Consider the following 18,768-nt stretch of genomic DNA (forward strand, 5'->3'; position numbering starts at 1 on the left):
CAGCAACTTTACTGCCAGCGCCTACGTTGAGACTGCTTTGAGAAGTTCCTGGCACTGAAGGTTGGAATCAATGCTTATGCTGATGATCCATTTCTTCTTCCTTCATAATCAATGCATTAAGGATTGTGGATGGAGATTCTAATTCTTTCCACTGCACAGTTCTGCGTATCTCTTTCCTTTCCTCATATTATTTCCTGGGTTGACCACTAATCTTAATTCTGCAGTGTTTATATTATAAATTCATGAGATACTTGGGAGAAGTCTCACTTTTTCCATTAAACACTTGACATTTTATCCTAGCAGCTTCCGGGGTGTTACCTCTTTGTGATAGGTAGGTAAAGGGGGAGGCAGAAGAATGAGTGTGGCATTATGGAAAATTACAGAAAGTGGTGAATGTTAATACCAGAATGACTCCTCCACACCTGTAGGATCAGCACCCCAGTAAACAGGACTCAGTGGGAGAGACCTCTTGGAGGACCAAGGAACCAATCAGATCAGCTGTGATAATAGTCTTGTCCCTCCTGTTTTCCTGTTTGCTTCTGCCCAAGGCAGCCTCAGATTCCCAATTAACTACAATAAGGGCTCAAATTGGTACCCAAGTCAGTAAGACCTTGGATCTAATTTTCTGGCGTGTGGGGATGAAGATAAAGGTCTACACCCAGTGCCTGGCCCCATTAGATATTTCCTGGGGCAGAAAGGTCTCTCCTGGGACTTAATTCTCAATTTTGAAACACTGTTGCTCAAGGACCTCCTTTTCTTCCCATCCTGATGAGAAAAATATAACCATTATTTATTGCATTCTCCTGTGTTGACTACATTGCCCTAACCAGCCAGAGGACATTTTAATAATTCATTACTTATTTGGAGAGAAGACTACCATGGAGTTTAACCAAAATATAGTTGAACTGCCATGAGGCTTTCAGAATTTTAGATTTTTTTTCCCTTCCAAACTGAGCATTGATGCTGCTTTGGAAAAATATTCCATGTGAATGCTGTGGTTTCATTTCAGGCTCTGGACTTGGGAAGTTGGATGAGATTGTCCCAGGTTTTTACTGGGAGATGGAGAACACCAGTTTAATTGATGAAATTGGTGTGTAAGTTTTCTACAGTTTTTTTCCCTAATATTCAAGATGCTGACTTGGACAGAACTCATGTTTGTATATTTGTAATCTTGTAATGGGGAAAATGTGTATAAAGACATTTTAATGTATATGTAGTTTTTCAATAAATGTCAACGCCTTGAAGGCAGGATTTTCTGTCCAGCTTGAATGTTCATTCTGAGGTGAATGCCTGTCTAAAGTTGAGGAGCATTTCATATTCAGACTCTCTCTCTCCCAGGGAAGCCCTCTGGGTCTAGAGTGAAAACTGCTGTAGTTGTCCCCTCCCTGGCTCCTCAGCCCAGGATACTGATCAAATTAACTTACCAAGTGGTTTGCAGTTCCATGCAGGTGAGGAGAATTTACATAAGCGGTCTCTGTTATATCCCACAATGGGCTTTTTCTTGTTAGCTGACTTTGTGTGTGCTTCATTATAGCTGTGGGCTTAAGGTGAATTATTGCTCCTCCCCTTAGGCTCTCTAAACAGTCCCCAAGGCTAAGCAGCCCTTGCTGGGCAAAAGAGAACTGGGCAGGAGGGCTAGATATTTCTCTCCTCTTGCTTTTCTATGTGCCATTTTGGGGAAAGATGGAGAAGAGGGTTTGGAGCTGACCAACACTGAGGATAAGAAAATCAGTTGCCTGAGAAATCTGGGGAGCAAATGGTTTCTGTTCTAGGCTCCAGGGAGAAAGCACTCTCTTTGGAGAAAGAAAAGTTGAGTCTTAAGCTCTGGGTCACCTCTCATGTCAATTTAACTGCCATAAGGGCTTTCTGCTCCTGCCCGCTCGCCAGACAGCCACATCTTTTTGTGCAGTGCCAGCCACATCTCTGAGAAAGGATGGTGAAGGTCAGAATAAACGGATTTGGCCGTATTGGGCGCCTGGTCAGCAGGGCTGCTGTAAACTCCGGCAAAGTGCAGGTTGTGACCATTAATGACCCCTTCACTGACTTCAACTACATGGTCTACATGTTCCAATATGATTCCACCCATGGCAAATTCAAAGACACCGTCAAGGTTGAGAATGGGAAGCTTGTCATCAATGGGAATCACATGACTACCTTCCAGGAGCGAGATCCCACCAATATCAAATGGGGTGATGCTGGTGCTGAATATGTTGTGGAGTGCACTGGTGTCTTCACAACCATGGAGAAGGCTGGGGCTCACTTGAAGGGTGGCGCCAAAAGAGTCATCTTCTCTGCCCCTTTGGCTGGTGCCCCCATGTTTGTGATAGGCGTGAACCACAAGAAGTATGACAACTCCCTCAAGATCATCAGCAGTGCTTCCTGCACCACCAACTGCCTGGCCCTCCTGGCCAAGGACATCCATGAAAACTTTGGCATCGTGGAGGGACTCATGACCACCGTCCATGCCATCACTGCCATCCAGAAGACTGTGGATGGCCCCTCTGGGTAAATGTTGTGTGACAGCTATGGGGCTGCCCAGAACATCATCCCTGCATCAGCTTGTTGGCATGGCCTCTGCGTTCCCACCCCTAACGTATCTGTCATGGATCTGACCTGCCAACTAGAGAAAGGAGCCAAATACGATGACATCCAGAAGGTGGCGAAGCAGCGTCAGAGGGCCCCCTGAAGGGCATCCTGGGCTACACTGAGGACCAGGTTGTATCCTGCAACTTTAACAGTGACACTCTCTCATCCACCTTTGCTGCTGGGGCTGGCGTAGCCCACAATGACCACTTCGTCAAGCTCATTTCCTGGTATGACAGTGAATTTGGCTATAGCAACAGGGTGGTGGACCTTAGGTCTACCTGGCCTCCAAGCAATAAGAGACTCTGGACCACCAGCCCCAGGAACAGCATGAGTGGAAGAGAGAGGCCATCAGCTGCTGGGGAGTCCTGGCCCCAAATCAGTCCCCTGACACTGAGCACCCCCCATCCTCCACAGCTTCCATCCCCAACCCCTGAGGAAGGGCAGGAGCCAAGAACCCTGCTTTGTCATGTACCATCAATAAAGTACAACCAGCCAAAAAAAAATATATATATATATATATATATGTCTGTGTGTGTGTGTGTGTGTGTGTGTGTGTGTGTATTATATCAGCTATAAGGCAAGCTAAGCCTTGACCTTGGTGACAGGGTTGAAGTAGAGAGTCGGGGTGACCTGACCCATATGCTCTGTGGGCAAAGCATTGAACCATCAGTGTCAGTTTTGTTTTAATGAGTGGAGACCCAGGGCCTGTCGCTAAAACTGGCTAGGGCTCAGTTTCACTAGCTTGGAAAAGACATACCTTAGGGATGAGAGCCCAAGAGTCTGGGCAATAAAGAGTATGCTCAGGTTCAGTCTTTGCCTCTTCCTTGTTTTCCACACTGGAGTATGGGCACAGTATTTACTTAATTTAAATCAGTCTCTAATCTCATCCCATTAATTCAGTCCACTGTTGCGCAAGCCATTCTAGGGTCTTCTCCATGAAACATCTGATTATATTCTCTGAAGCGTGAAACAGGTTAGAGACAAGGTACTCACAGCTTCCTAAGGAATTCCTCCTCTTCCAACTGCTTCTCTACAACCTTTCCCCACTTTGAGAATTTCTAATGGCTCTGGCTGGAAGAATTTAGTGGGTGTTTTGGTTTTAATCATTGGGGCTACGTCACATAACTCTTGAGGCTTCCTGTCCTGGGTCTTGTGTACTTGAGGATAGGGGAGAATATTTGGGGGAGGAATATTGCCATGGAAATATTTGATTATATTATCTTTGAGACAGTATTGTATCTTCTGCATTTGTATCCAACTCTGCCTGGTACACAGCTTAGAATGTAGTAGTCCCAGTAAATGTTAAGTGAATAGCACTGTACCTTTCTGAGCTTCCGTTTATCTATAAAATGAGAATGGTAATTCATGCCTGTCTCAATTATTGCAAGGCTTAATTTGGAAAATGTGAGTGCATTATGTCAAGTGCTATTCTGCATGCATGCATAAGGATTGCCAGTATCACAGCTGCATCATTTTCTGTGGACCACTCCTTAACGGCCCCTTGTCTCAGAAGCATCTCAAAGTTAACAACTCTAAAAATTTGATCTTCCTTCCCTATAAACCTGCTCATCTGCTGTGTTTCCCATTTCAGGAACAGGTACATACCCAGTCACTCAGACTGGAAACCAGAAAGGCATGCTTGATGCCTCCTTCCTTGTCCCTAAACTCTAGCTTCCTCAGAGACACCTTTCCTGACCACCCTACCCCTTTCTTAAGGTGACCTCCGTCAGTTTCCTGTTCTTTTTCTTTCAGATCTTTTATCACAATTTGCCATCTTAATGTTTGTTTTAGGCCTGCCTTCCCCATTAAACTGTAAGCTCTGCAAAAGCAGAGATCATGTCTGTTTTGTTAAAATTTGTGTGCTTTGGGTAGCATAATGCCTAGCACATGGGAGGCCTGGAACAGCTAATAGTAAAAAACTTGGAGCTGAATTTCTTACAAAGGAGCCTTCGAATGTGGCTTCTCTGAGCCTTCTAGTGGGGTAGAAATATAGGTAGTTGGTAAGGGAGCCTTTGAGACTTTGCTCTAGCTTAAAAGTGGCAAGACCTTGGGTAAGTCATTCTCTCTGAAACTTTTTCCTCAACCTGCAAATGAGGCTGATGTGAAATGGCTTCATTTAGCTCACAGGGTTATGGGTAAAGGCTGCTCCAATGCTGGCTCACCCACTACTGAGGAAGGGGTGGGGCTGGCTGAGTGGGAAGGAGAGGCTGAACCTCTAGAAAACTCCATACCCCACCGGCCCATGAGCCTCTCCCAGGAGCCAGTGGTGACTTGCTGTGTGCTGGGACTTGGGAGGGTGGTAGGATCGAGGTCTGTTTGCATGTCTGGGCTCTAGTGGTGAGCTGGGAAAACAGGTACAGCTTTGTGTTTGGCTGGTACAGCCTCAGATTTTACCTGGAGACCAGGTGCCAAACCTCTCTGTCCCCAGTGGTTGTATTTTCTTGATTTGTACTGTCCCTGTCCTTTCCATCCCCTCTTTCTGTCTTCTCTCCTCTCACCTTAAAGGCTTTTCATTTTCAGCTTATTGATTTAGGTCTTCCCTGTGGTGGGATACATAATGGGAAAAGGGGGTTCGAAGGAACTATAGCCTGAGGGTGATCAGAGAAGGCTATGGGATTGGACACCTGGGTTCTTTCATTTTATAGGGAACCACAGCCTGGAATGCAACAGGGCTCTATGGTATTCTTGATGGCTGGTGGGCTAGGATGGGGGTGAAGAGACAGCTCCTAGCTTCAGGCAGGAAAATCACTGGGTCCAGTCTGAGGGGTAGAAAGTGCTAGGGCAGAGTTGGGAGTCTGAGTTGTGATTTTTCAGCCCTCGTGTCTTTCTCAGAGGCTGAGGGAAGGAAAAAGCTGACTGCCCACCCCTCTCTTTGTCTTGTCTAATTTAACTTACGTTATTTATCAAATAGACAGGTTATTTGGAAAACCAGATGGACCCAGGCAAAAATCATCTGTGTTTTCCAAATGTGAAAAATTAGGTTCTGGGGGCCAGGAGGGAAGGGGTGTGTGTGTGTGTGTGTGTGTGTGTGTGTGTGTGTGTGTGTGTGTGTGTGTGTGTGTGTAGTTGGAAGGGAGCAGGGAGCAAGGAGTGGTGAGGAGGTTTTATATCTCTGTAGGCAGACCTAGAAATTGTTCCATGACATCCAGGCCCCTCCCTCTCTTTTTCCCTCAAGTTTTTTATGATTGGAATCTAAATGAGAAAACTAAAATCTTCATGTTGATGGCTGGGAGTGCTGAGAGTTTTAATTGACTGAGGAAGAGAATGCATCGAGGCCATAGTAGAGTAGCAGCTGACAGCTTTCCAAGCCCTCATCCCCTTCCACATAGCGGGTAGGTTAGCAAGAAGTGCAGGGTACAGAGAGGTTTTTGGAGCAGAAATCTCCACCTTTGTCCCTTCAATGTTATTATCCTAGAACGATTGCAGCAGATACGGAAGTTAGACATTAGGGAAGAACTTAATTACCCTCTCATAACTGCCTGATGGTTGGATGACCAAAGAACATGGGGATTAAGGGCTGTCTAGCCATTAAATATCCAGAGAAGGCGCTACCCCAGCATCCTCCTGGGTGACGGTGGCTCTCCAGAGCTACATCTTGGAACTCAGGTAGTGACATTATGAGGAAGGAATTGAAGAAGGCTCTGAAGGCATACCCTTGGCTGCAATAGAGAAAATGTTCTGATACAAAGCAGGGAGGGAACTGTCCCTCTGCGTACACACATGCACACACACAGAACAGAGCCAAGACCTTTCTGGCCTCAAGAGTCTTTGGCAGCAGCAACAGTAATTGTCCCATTGTGTGTCTTTTTTTTTTTTTGTCATTGGACTGTGAAAGTCACTTAAGTTGATCTCATCTGGGCTAATAATAGCTTCACAGTTACGAGGATTAAATAAAAAGCATTTGGCACAGAGTAAAAGGCCTGGCACATAGTAAAACTCCGTGAATGCTTGTTGAATGAATGAATCCATGAATCTGCTGACCATTTCCAAGGGTCTGTGTGCCAAGGCACTGAGGCTTGTGGTCTCTGCCACAGAGCCGGGAGCCTGAGACACTCTCTAACCCTGCCTTTCTTTTAATACATGTTTAATGAGTGTCTGTGGTGTACGGGATAGACACTGTGGACACTGGATGCGTCACCCCATCCCGCTTCTGTGAAGTACTTGTTGGCCTAGCTGCCATCAGTGCTGTCTGCAGACAGACAGCTGCAGTGGTCAGCCCTTTGGGGATTGGCTGCAGAGAGCCCCTGACTCAAGGTTATGCCCCTTTCCAGCACAGTCCACATCCAATGCCTGCAGAAGTATAAAGGCCTGATCATCTTGGCTCATTTTGGGCCAACTCCATTCTAGCTTCAGAACTCCTTGTGGGCTTGGCTGTGGCTGTCACTGCCCTCTACTGTAGCTCCACTTCTTCATCTGCCCACGCTTTCCTTCCCCTCCCTTGCACAGATGTTGATCTCAAGGGCATCCTTAATAAATGTCCTGCACGCCAAACTGTCTCAGAGAAATCCAACCTGTGATTGGGCTAGTCCTGGTGGCCAAGGTTTTAGGATGGGAAACAACCAAGCCCTACTCTCATACAGTTTCTTTGCAGCATTTGGAGGAGTTGCTGCTGGTTCTTTAAGCCCACCAGAGGGCAGTAGCATCCTATCAACCTGCCCTGCAGAGGTTCAGAGGCGTGGGCTTGAGCCTTCACCCTGCACAACCGCCCTCTGCCCCCCATCCCCACCACCAGCATTGGGCAGTATCACATCCTTTGGTGAGTCCACTTTCCTGTCCAAGGGAAGGAAACTTTCTGAAATTGTCTAGGCCTTGGTTTTGCCAGGTTCCCCTCCCTGCTCCCCAGCCATGAAGGCCAATAACTCTTCCTACTGCAACCCCTTCCTTCCCCCTCCCCAGCTGGGCAATCTCCTTGCCCAGCATCTCCCACGTCTCAAGATTACCACCCACAATAGATTTGTTTTCTGTGTGACAAGGTAATTATGAGCTTGGGGCCAAGAGGCCCAGGGGCCAGTCTGAGAATGGTCACTTCAATCTGGCTCTCCCTGTTCTGCTAACATTATTGATTTTTTGTTTTATTTATTATTTTTGTGTGTGTGTGATCTGGCCCTGGTGAGATGAGGTATGGAGGCGGGAGGACAAGAGCAAATTTATTCTTGTCACAATTTAGCTTCTTGAAAGCACCCACCCACCCGAGATTGCTTTTTTATCTACTAGTCTTAATATCTTTGTTTGCCTGACTTCATTCTATTTCCTAGTCCCCAAAGTTCTCCCAAAGAATCTTCTGGAAATTGGAAACAAATGTGGCAGAGGGAGAGGGTCTAGGAAGAGAAGAGGGGACACAAGGACGGTACCTTATGTTAGCAGCCATTAGCATCCAGCAATCCTTTATTGCATTCCCACTACCTATGTTTCTAAGCTAAACTCCCCCAACTCCCTGCTTCTTTCTCTGCCCTTCCCTCTTGGGGCAATCCTGAGACCTGCCATGCTATGTGCCCTTTTTTCCCCCCTGTATCAGTTTCTCAAGCTGTGAAATGGGTTTGAAAAAAATCTGAGCAGGAAGCTTTCAAAGAGAATAAGGTTGAGATTGGGTACAGCCAATTCAAAGGGCCATTCCTGCCTGAATTTCAGCTACTAAAGACCTCCCCTAATGTACTCTACTTCCTTAGGGAAGAAGTGGGGCAAGCTTTACAAGTGGAAGGCAATAAATTATGAGTGGCAGGGGGCACTCTGAACAGTGGCGATTGCCTGGGGAATCAGCTGAGGGTGAGGGCGATTTGTGGGGCCACGTTCCCCCTGCCCATTTTTTCAGTGCTTGCCAGGAGAATGAATAAATTATTGTTCAGGGATGGGATGCAGCTGCCCAGCTCCTCCCCTCGGCACATGCCCCGACTCCAGCTCCTCCATTGAGGACTGCTCGAGCAGAGCAATTTATACACCCAGCTCCCCAAATCCTATTGAGGCCTCCCCCTCCGCATGAGCCACCAGCTCCAAGCCCATTCATCCTGGCCCTTTGTGCTGGGGGTTAAGTGGTTACATGTGGGGGGCACCCAGAAAGGACCTGTCAGGCCCTGAAAGACCATGCTGATGCTGTGCCATCCTATTGATGATGAATGGGATGGGTGGAGGAGAGGTGGGCGGCCAGAGGATGGGGTGGGGGAGAGGGCATAGGGATTATGGGTCCCACAGAGGCAGCTGCTAGGAAGGGGGTGGAACAGGCACCCCCTTCTCTCATTTCTCCTTCCTTCACCTCCTCCACCCAGCCCACTCCCTCTGTTTTGGGCTCTGGAATGCTCAACCACCTCAGGACCTTAGATTTTGCTTTTCTGGTTTCTTGGTGGAAGAGGAGGTTGAGAAAGGGCATTTACTGTGGGTTGCATTAGAGAGAAAGAGCATACACTCTCTCTCATTCTTCCTGCAGCTCCAAACACCCGTTGTTTTGCCTTTATTTCTCAGGAGGGGAGAATTTATCTCCTAGGTTCATCTAGTGCAGTGTATTTGAAACTGCCCAGTTGAGCTTTACACGCTTCCTCAGAGGCCCTTCAGGAGCCATTTAGCATGGAGGGGTTCAGGGGAAGAGAGAAAGTCTCAGACTGGGTGTATTGCAATGATTTTTATTGGGAAGGGAAAAAAAAAAAAGATTCCAAGGCTTCAAAAGAAGAAGGCTGTAAAACCTCTGATTTGACAGACCTTCCCCTCACTTAACAGCTGAGAAAAACAGCCATATTGGGAGTGGGGGGACGGACGGGTCTTACCAAAGTGACCACACAGCCATTCCTCGGTAGACTAAGGGGCACTTTACCTTTAAGAGGCAGCTGAGAAATGGATGAACAAAACAACTAGGTCACAGGCCTCCTAGGCCTTTCTTCCTTTAGATGAGCCAATTCTGGGGAATGACTTTCCTTCTAATCTGCCTTAAGGGCTCTCTAGTGTATCAAAGGGCCTCCAGGGCTGTGCCTGACCTTGGGAGCCCCAGTAACACTGTTTAAGACTATAAGGTATTTAACAATTGTAAAGGCATATTCTCTCTAGTTAACCCAAAAGGGTTAAAATGACTTGGCTAAGTTCCGAAAGCCACACAGGGAAGTTGACAGATAATGTGAGCTCAGGAAAAGAGAAGAAACCTGGTAGCACCTTGGGGGACAGCCTCAATTATCTCCATTCTGCCCACAGTTCCTTGGAAAGGTGGTCCAGACTTTCCACAACTGCTCCAACCTTATCCTTCAGCCTTGTCTCCTGCCTCCATTTCCCCCCAAGCTCCAGCCACACCAGCCTACTCTGTTCCCGAAACACACTGAATATGTGGTCCCCTTGCCTTCTCCCCTTTATGGTAGTGAGCAGACTCATCCTTCAAGGCCTGGCTCAAATAGCACCACTGTGAAGCCTTTCTTTACCCTCCTTTGTACTCATTACATTTGCCTCCTAGCTTTGTTGCAGGACCCACCACATGGCATAACCCACTCTTTTCTGTGTCTGTTACCCTTTCCAAGCTGGATGCTTCCCAAGGCCGTGAGCAGGTCTGATTCTGCTCTGAATCCCCAGTGCAATACCTGGTGCAGAGTCGGTGCTCTAACCCTGGGCTGAATGCGAATGGATGACGGGAAGGGGCAAGGTCCTTGAGGTGGGAACACCTTGATCCTACTACCTCTTTCTTCCTGGGAGTATTAGCCTTGAGAAATCATCTCCCTATGAAAGAACTCTTATGCCTACTCTTATTTCCTGGAGTACAAATTACTCTCGCCTTCCGTTGTCTCCTTGCCTGACACCCTAGCCTGAGCGCCTGGTCCTTAACCCCAGCCCTGTCCCAGAGTGGTTTCTCTCTTCTCTTAAAACGTAACTGGAGCGGCAGGCTGACGGCAGAACGCGCAGAGCCCTGAGGCTGCTGCCTTCAGGATTTTCCCGGCAAGGGGAAGCCACTGATCGGTTCTAAGCCGCAGGGCTGGTGACATGATCAGACTTTAATTTTGAAAATGTCACCGTGTCCGCAGTGAGGCGAAGCGGTGCAGTGAATGCCTTTAGGAGATAAACCAGACCGGGCGGCCCGGAAAGACAGCCGGAGGGTGGGGCCTGCGGTTCCGGCTCACTGGGCCGAGGCGCGCAGCTCCGCGGAAAACCGAACCGGCCCACGTGGGCCCGGCTGCCCCGCCCCGCCGCGCTGACGCCGCGCGCCTCTGCAGTCTGGGCCTGGGGCTGGGCGCGCTACCCCGGGACCTCGCGCCCTGCGCCCCGCACCCAGGCCCGCGTGGGCGCCCAGGCCGACACACCCAGCCCCAGCGCGGAGTGACGAGTTCCCGCAGGGGGCCGCGGCGGAACCAGGACCAGCAGCGCCGGGGCGGGCGCCTCTCGGCAGTGAGTCGGGGCCGGGAGAGGGAGGGATTGCGGCCCAGCCGCGGGAGGGGGGAGGGGTTGCGGCCTTCGCCCAGCTGCCTCGTCTGGGGAGATTAGGGAAGGGTAGTCTCTGTCTTGTCTCGTGGGGATTGTCTTCTTCTCCGGCAAGGCTAGGCAGGAAGGGAAGCCTCCTGCCCGCATACATCCTTACAGAGCCCCCCCCACCGCGGGCAGATTGCGGATTAGTTTAGGGAGAGGCTTGTCCTGGAGTGTCTGGGCTCCCATTTTGCCCCCATCCTTGATAATCCGTGATCCTTAGCGCCACCCTCACACCATCCTAGCTTCCTTCGTGGCCACGCCCAAGCCTAGGAAAAAGGAAAATGTGGGGTGAGGGAGGATCTCCAGGCACCTTCCGGCAAGCCTTGCCTAAAGGGAGGTGGGGGTGAGGGAGGAGGTGAGGAGGGTATGCAGGTTACAAAGGGACCTTCCCCCAGGACTTCTACCGGCTGCGGATGTGGGGAGGGACTCTATATACTATAGATTCCATATACTATATATTATAGCACCTGTTGTGCATATAATATCCCTTACTCTTACTGATTCTCAATTTCTCTAATCCCAGTAATAAGTGTTCAGAAGAAATCTCTTGTCAATTCAAACCCTAATTTGGGTAAAAGCCAGTTATTGGGTTTTAGGGAAGGGTGGTGTGGCATGCCCAGTCTCCAGGGCCTCTGTATAGAGCAAACCAGGGACAGGGACACGAGATCGTAGACATATTCTACGATCGTATCTATGATCATGTCTACATGATCTTGTAGATCATGTCTGCAAGATCGTAGACGTTCCACGGGGACTGGAAGTGAAGAGGGTGAGCTCAGAGGGAAGGTTTGTCAGTTGGGGTAGGGGGTGGGGCAGGTTCCTTGGGGCAGAGGAGGGAACTGAAACCAGCTCTTCCAGCCCTTGGCAGTTACAAGTAGACACCTGCTACCACCTTCTTGGGCATGGAAATCCTAGGGGCGTCCCTGCCTCCCCCATTCACTCAGTCAGCAAGTATGGACTGACATCTGCTAAGTGCCAGGCTCTGTGCTGGGTCCTGAGGATGTGATGGAGGCTATCAAGGAGCAACCAGAATAATTGGGGACCAGATGTACAAGGTACTATTACAAGATAATTGAAAAAACAGTTGAATGGACATTTATTGAGCTTCAACTGTGTGCCAGGAACAGGAAGCAAGCATGGATAATCTAGTGTGTGTCCAGGGCAGTGGAGACCTAGAGGAAGGCATATTTAACTGTGTTTGTATATATCATAGTGGGGAAGGGTATCAGGGGAGACTTCAGAGAGGTGGAGAAATTAGAACTGAGTTTTGGAGTAGGTGAAGGAATTTGCTGGGTGGAGAAGGGAGGGTCTTAGAGGGAGAGGAGAAGGGTATTGTAAGCCAGGGAGCTGCATGAAAAGAGTAACTGTGTTTCTGAGTTCTCTGAGCAGTTTGGTGTGGTGGGAGGGCCAGAGTGGCAAGAAGCAAGTCAGGAGGGGTGAGCAGAGGGGGATCAAGCAGGACCTTCTTGGCCAAGTAGAGAGGTGTAGCAGCAGTTCACTGGGGGCACACCAGCTGCAATGAATCAAATTTATAAAAAAAGAACACCCAAATCACCCCCCATCCCACCCTATTTTTGATTTAGGTTTTGTCCCCATTTTTCTACTCATCCATCCATACACTGGATAAAGAGAGTGCGATCCACAGGGTTCTCACAATTACACTGTCACCTCTTGTAAGCTACATTGTTATACAATCGTCTTCAAGAGTCAAGACTACTGGGTTGGAGTTTGGTAGTTTCAGGTATTTACTTCTAGCTCTTCCAATATATTAAAACCTAAAAAGTGTCATCTATATAGTACGTAAGAATGTCCACCAGAGTGAACTCTCAACTCCATTTGAAATCTCTCAGCCACTGAAACTTTATTTCTTTTCATCTTGCATCCCCCTTTTGATCAAGAAGATGTTCTCCATCCCATGATGCTGGGTCCAAATTCATCCCCAGGAGTCATATCCTGCATTGTCAGGGAGATTTACACCCCAGGGAGTCAGGTCCCACGTAGAGGGGAGGGCAGCGAGATCACCCACCAAGGTGGCTTAGTTAGAGAGAGAGGGCCACATCTGAGCAACAAAGAGGCACTCGGGGAGACTCTTACACACAATTATAAGCAGGTTTAGCCTTTCCTTTGTAGTAATGAGCTTCATAGGGGCCAGCCCCAAGACAGAGGGCTCAGCACATCAAGCCATCAATCCCCAATGTTTGTGAGAACATCAGCAACAATCCAGGTGAGGAAGTCCAGCACCTTTGCATCCTCCCCCAGCTCTTCAGGGGGGCCCCGAATATATATTTTTATTCTTCACCCAAATTACTTTAGGATGTACACACAGGTTTTTAAAGAGGAAGAATCATCAGAATTTGTGCCCCAATTAGATGAGGGGCAGGAAGGAGAGTGAAGAGGCTGGGTTGCTCCCAGATTTCTAACTGGAGTGACTGAATGGATTGTGGAGCCAAATGACTGAGGGCACTAAAAACAGACAGCTGGTTTGGATGAGTAGAATTTGGAGAGCCTGTGAGACATCTAGGTTAAGGGGTGTCTTTGGCAGTTAGAGAACAGTTGAATCGGGCTGGAGACAGATCTGGCATTCACCAACATATGGATGGCTTGAAGATACAGCAGAGGATGGGGTCATCAGGGGAGAATACATAGAGTTAGGGAGAAGACAACCTGCCTCAGAGGGCTGAGGACACCAGCATTTAAGGGATGGGCAGAGGAAAACCCCTGTGCTGGAGACTGAGAAGGAACATTCAGAGAAGGAGGACGGAAACCAGGAAGTGGGGGTGTTATCAGGGTCAAAGGAGAGGGACTGAAAGGGAGCAGCCAGCCTCATCCTTGCTGCATTATGTTAGCATGACTTCAGACATCCCACCCTGTCCTGCTATGACTCATTCGTCTGCTTACCCCTTACAGACCAGATGTTCGCCATTCAGCTGGGGCTAGCTGAGGGGGGCCAGTTCCTGGGGAGCCCACCTCCTGGGGTATGTCAGCCCAACTTCCAACCAGACAGCAATTCCAACTTCATGGCAAGTGTCAAGGATGCCAATGAAAACTGGCATGGGCTGCCAGGCAAAGTGGAATCCATCCTGATGGGGAGTTCCCCTGCGTTGTCCTCTGACAAGGAGGACTTCCAGGCCCCTGGACTCCCCGAGGAGGAGGTCCGCAGCCCTCCAGAGGGGGCAGAGATCCCCAGGGCTCAGCTTGAGAAGATGAGCGGTGCCAGCACAGTCTGCTCCCCACTGGAGGACAACAGCTATGCCAGCAGCTCCCTAAGTATCAACAGTCCCAGCAGCAGCCCTGAGCCGGCCTGTGGAACTCCTCGAGGCCCTGGCCCTCCAGATCCTCTTCTGCCCTCGGTGGCCCATGCAGTGCAGCAGCTGCAGGCCCAGGAGCGCTACAAAGAGCGGGAGAAGGAGAAGCACCATGTGCATTTGGTGATGTACCGTCGCCTGGCCCTGCTCCAATGGATCCGTGGCCTGCGGCACCAACTGGTTGACCAGCAGGCCCGTCTGCAGGAGAGCTTTGACACCATCCTGGACAACCGAAAAGAGCTTATCCGTTGTCTCCAGCAGGGGGCAGCACCATCCCGACCCCAAGACCAGAGCTAAGGGTGTGCTCCCACAGGTGTGCAAGGGTATGTGTGTGTTTACAGTGTGTGTGTGTATATATGTGCGTGATTGTGACAAGTAAATACATGATTATATGCTGGCATGAGAGTGCATATATGCCATCATGTTGGACAGATATGCAGATGTGTTCAGGCATGTGTGAATAAGCACCTTGTGTATGAAATTAAGTATGCTGTGGATGCACATGTACATACACAAACTAACTTAAGTGCAGACCTATGCGTGTATGTAAGAATGAACATATGTGTATGTATAGCATGTATGTAGCAGTGAGTAAGTTTGTATATGCATACATGGACAGTTACCCATCAGTGTGTATATGTGCACAAGTGAGGTCATATATATGCAAAACATGTGTGTGCATATGAGTGAGTTTGAGTTTGCAGGCTTGTTTTGGGTGTACATGAGCAAGCCCTTGTGAGTGCAAGTGTATGTGCAAGGGTGCATGTGTGCAGGTACAGGCATGTGAATGCATGTATTAGGAGTATGTGTATTTGCAGGCAGACATATGAGCAGGTGTACACACATATATATTCAATTGCTTGTGTGTAACATCTGTCTGTACCCTGCTACCCATGGCCCACCCCAGCTTTTTTCCTCCACAGGGTTCTACTCTTTCCTGGAGAGAGAAGGCTAGCCTGCTGTCATTTATCTGAAGGTTATGGCTGATCCATTCTCCTTCTTTCTTCTCCTCACCCATCCAAGACCTCGCTCTGCTAAGGCTGTTGTCCCTGATGGTGGATTTGTGTAAGAGGTTTGATGCCTGCTTTGGCCTACCATGTTTAATTTGGCTGTGATTTTGTCATGGCAGCTGGCAGAGAATTGGTATCAGGAAGGAGTACAGGAGATGGTGATGGAGACCGTGACAGAGTTGGGGGGTGGGGATCAGAGAAGGAGATAGGAGACTGTCCTTCCTGAAGTCTACCTTTGGACAGCTGGGGGATGGGGTGGGAGAAATGCCAGTTCAGAACCCTGTGAAGAATAGGAGAATGGGAGTTCTAAAATATCAGTCCCCAAACAAACTAGATCTCTCCACTGGGAAAGGAGCTGTTGAAAACCATTTTGATTTAAGCTTCTGATGAAAAGGAATGTGTGTTTATAAGCTTGCAAATAATGAACAAGGTGTTCCAAGAGTATTGAGAAAAATCTCTCTTCTCTTTCTGCCTCTGCCTCTCTGTGCCTCTATGGCTTTGGCAACATTCAATTGGTTTGGTCCATTTCGCGGAAATCAGACTGAGTCGGGGAGCCAGAGCTCAGCTTTCTGAGGTGGCAGAAGGGAGTGTCAGAAAAGCCTTAGGAAGCTCTTAGGATATTGGGTGATACCCCCTTCCATCACTGCATGGGGTTGACAGCCTCCAGCAGAAGCTCCTTGAGGTGGAGAGGGGGTGTGTCCTGGGGAGAACCAAGGACCAAGGTAGCTAAGCTCTCTGGGAGCCAAGAGAATGTAAGATCCTGGTGGGTGAGCAGTGGCATAATGGCGAAATGCTGGCCCTCATTCTCTCTACCTGCAAAATGTGGGGCCTCTTCTTGGTCTGTCTCTAAGTAGTTCCATCCCTGGGAAGTGAATGAAAGGTATAAGGAATGGGTGAAACATGGGCCATGGGGACTTTGTGTCTAGCTTATGCATGTTGAATGTGAACTTCAACTCTGGACCAACCCCAGATGAATAAATGGGGCCAGAGAAATGAATTTCTTGAGTATGTGTTTCTTATTCTACTTGTTGTCTGGTGACCTCTTTTCCTTTTGAGGATGGTCCTGGGCTTGGGTGGTGAAGGGCCAGGGATGGGGGGGAAGACACCAGGGTAGAGGAATTTAGACTCCTCTGCCTGGCAGTCTGATGGGAATGGAGAGGTCTCTGTTTTCAGGGGCTTCCCAGTCTGATAGGGGAGACTTTGCTTCTGCCTTGAGAACCTCATATGGAGTGGAGAGTCTTGGTAGCCACTGTGGAAGAGTCCCTGAACCAACAGAGACTTCCCTCTCAATGAGTTACCCAAGACATTAATAATTCTTGTCATCTCTACATTTGACACTTAAACAGAACACTATTGAACCAGTTTTAGCAAATTCCACTAATAGCCAAATTTGAATCACTTTATCCGTGGAGATTTCTAACAGTGAGACAACATCAAGCCCTCAGACGGCCAGATGGTGACTTTTCAGAAGGGATCCCTTTCCTAGATGCATGAAGGCTCTTGGGCACACAACCGGTGGTTAAGGGCACAGACTCGGAAACAAGAGCCCCTGAATTTGGATCTTGGCTTCATGGGTTTCTGTCTCTGTGAACTTGGGCAAGTCAATTAAGTTTTCTGTGCCTCAGTTTCCTCATCTTAACATGGGGATAATAGTAGTACCTACCTCATAGGGTTGTTGCCAGTTAAGTGAAATACATACATGTGTAAAATATTTAGAACTGTACCTGATACATTGTAAACTTCATTAATGAGAGTTATTATTATAAATAGTACTTCTGGGATGCACACTTAACTTTTACATCAAAAAATGTTTCAAATATTTCCTTAAGGAATTTCAACCTAAAACCTGAAAGACATCTTAAAAGAAAAGTTTTTAAAAACTAAAGCTGCCTAGTATTCCTTTCCATAAATGAACTTTCTGAGTTGAGAAAAAGATTAAGGCCAGACCAAGGAAACAGCATTGTGGATTGTAGGTTTCCAGTCATTGAAGATCTAGGGACAGGCCCAGCCCCTGGGGAGACAGAGGGTTGGGGGAGGAAACTGGCAGGAGCAGGGACTAAGAGCCACAGCCAGGCCAGCAGAGTTTAGAGCAGGGAAACTGAGGTAGGAGCCCAGTGAATGAGCCAACCCAGCCAAAGATTACGCTTCCCCACCAGGTATGCTGATTGTGGGAAATGAGGAGGCTGCTCCTGAACCTGCAGTATGGAACAGAGAGACCTGCTCCAGAGACTGTCTAGACAGCCTCAGTTTCTTCACCCGTGGTAACTGTAAGGACTGAATGAGAAAAGGAACCTGAAGATGCTTTGAATGCATTAAAAAATAATAATAATAAGCTTCTGCTCTGCATAAGCCCTATGTTACATGAGGAGGACTGATCCAGGGCCAGGGGAGGCTGCCCTGTCCCCAAACAGCTCTTGTCTGTACAGGCAGAATAGACTTGTACCCCAAAGACTCATGCACAAAACCACTCCAGGCCCGAGAGGAGGAGCCAGCCTTAGACTTCTATACCTGGGAGGTTGTTTCGATATCTTTGGGGAAGGAATTTCTTAATCCCTGGGATAGTGAGGGTACAGGCACTAGAAAAAGGTTGGGCCAATCAGTCACCTCCCTCCCCTCGACCTCTGTCCTGACCAAATGAAATCCCATGACCAGTAGTAAGGAAGTCTAACTGGTTTTTGGGTGCTGCATGAGGAGTCTTGCTGGGTAGGAAGAACCAGGGATGAGACTGAGCCAAGACCCAGAGACCAGCACAGCAGAGGCCTGAGCAGACTTCCAAGGACAGGACTGACGCAAGGAAGGGTTTGGCTGGTAGTGCAGGGCTGGGGAGAAAAACGGGCTGGATCTATTGAGAACTTCCTCTCCAGGGACCCCAAATAGGTCAGGGACCCCAACTTTCTCTCCAAAGACCCCAAATAGGTCCGCAAGTCTCGGGGCAGGGGCAGGAAGTGAGCTGGACACTGAGAAAGAGTGTAAAGAGTTGGGGATAAGGGGCCTTCAGAATATGGTAGGTGGGCTCGCCAGTCCAGGGCCTGGCATATCAGGACTCTGTATAGTGACTGTCTGTAAGGATTCTAAGCACCCTCCCACCCCATGTTTCCTACAACCCTCACCCACAACCCACTATTAGTGCCTTCTAATGACAGCATGAACAGGGAACAAGGGGGAATGAGAGCTGTGAGGGCAGTTCAGGAAGGCTTCCTGGAGGAGGAGGAGCCTGGAGAATGAGTAGAAATTGGCTAGTGGTTTCTAGTGCAGAGTGAACCCAGATGTATTGGATCCTGCATTTACTATTTAGCCTCAATTTCCTTAACTGTAAAGTGGGAGCAATAGTAGTTATATGAGGGTTACCTGAGTTAAAATATGTGGAGGGTTTAGACTTGAGTCTGGCTCATAGGAAGTAGTCCAGCTGTTATTATCTGACTAGGAGAGGTCAAGGAGGCCCT

The 18,768-nt window shown here is 48.6% G+C and overlaps 1 protein-coding gene and 1 pseudogene across 2 annotated transcripts; both read left to right on the forward strand.

Moving 5' to 3' along the window:
• Positions 1 to 3: 3 nt before the first annotated feature.
• LOC119514253 lies at positions 4 to 11,028 on the forward strand (annotated as a pseudogene).
• On the forward strand, positions 10,742 to 16,322 carry C2H1orf216 (chromosome 2 C1orf216 homolog). 2 transcript variants are annotated; one of them, XM_037817682.1, is made up of 3 exons: positions 10,742 to 10,932; positions 13,918 to 14,638; positions 15,239 to 16,322. In XM_037817682.1, exon 2 carries the CDS (start codon positions 13,923 to 13,925, stop codon positions 14,610 to 14,612), a length of 690 nt encoding a protein of 229 aa, XP_037673610.1. In that variant the 5' UTR covers positions 10,742 to 10,932; positions 13,918 to 13,922; the 3' UTR covers positions 14,613 to 14,638; positions 15,239 to 16,322. The 2 variants fall into 2 exon arrangements, with proteins under 2 accessions (XP_037673610.1, XP_037673620.1); XM_037817692.1 differs by having other exon boundaries at positions 13,918 to 14,628.
• Positions 16,323 to 18,768: the final 2,446 nt, after the last annotated feature.

Source organism: Choloepus didactylus, chromosome 2, assembly GCF_015220235.1.
Source record: "Choloepus didactylus isolate mChoDid1 chromosome 2, mChoDid1.pri, whole genome shotgun sequence".
Taxonomy (NCBI): domain Eukaryota; kingdom Metazoa; phylum Chordata; class Mammalia; order Pilosa; family Megalonychidae; genus Choloepus; species Choloepus didactylus.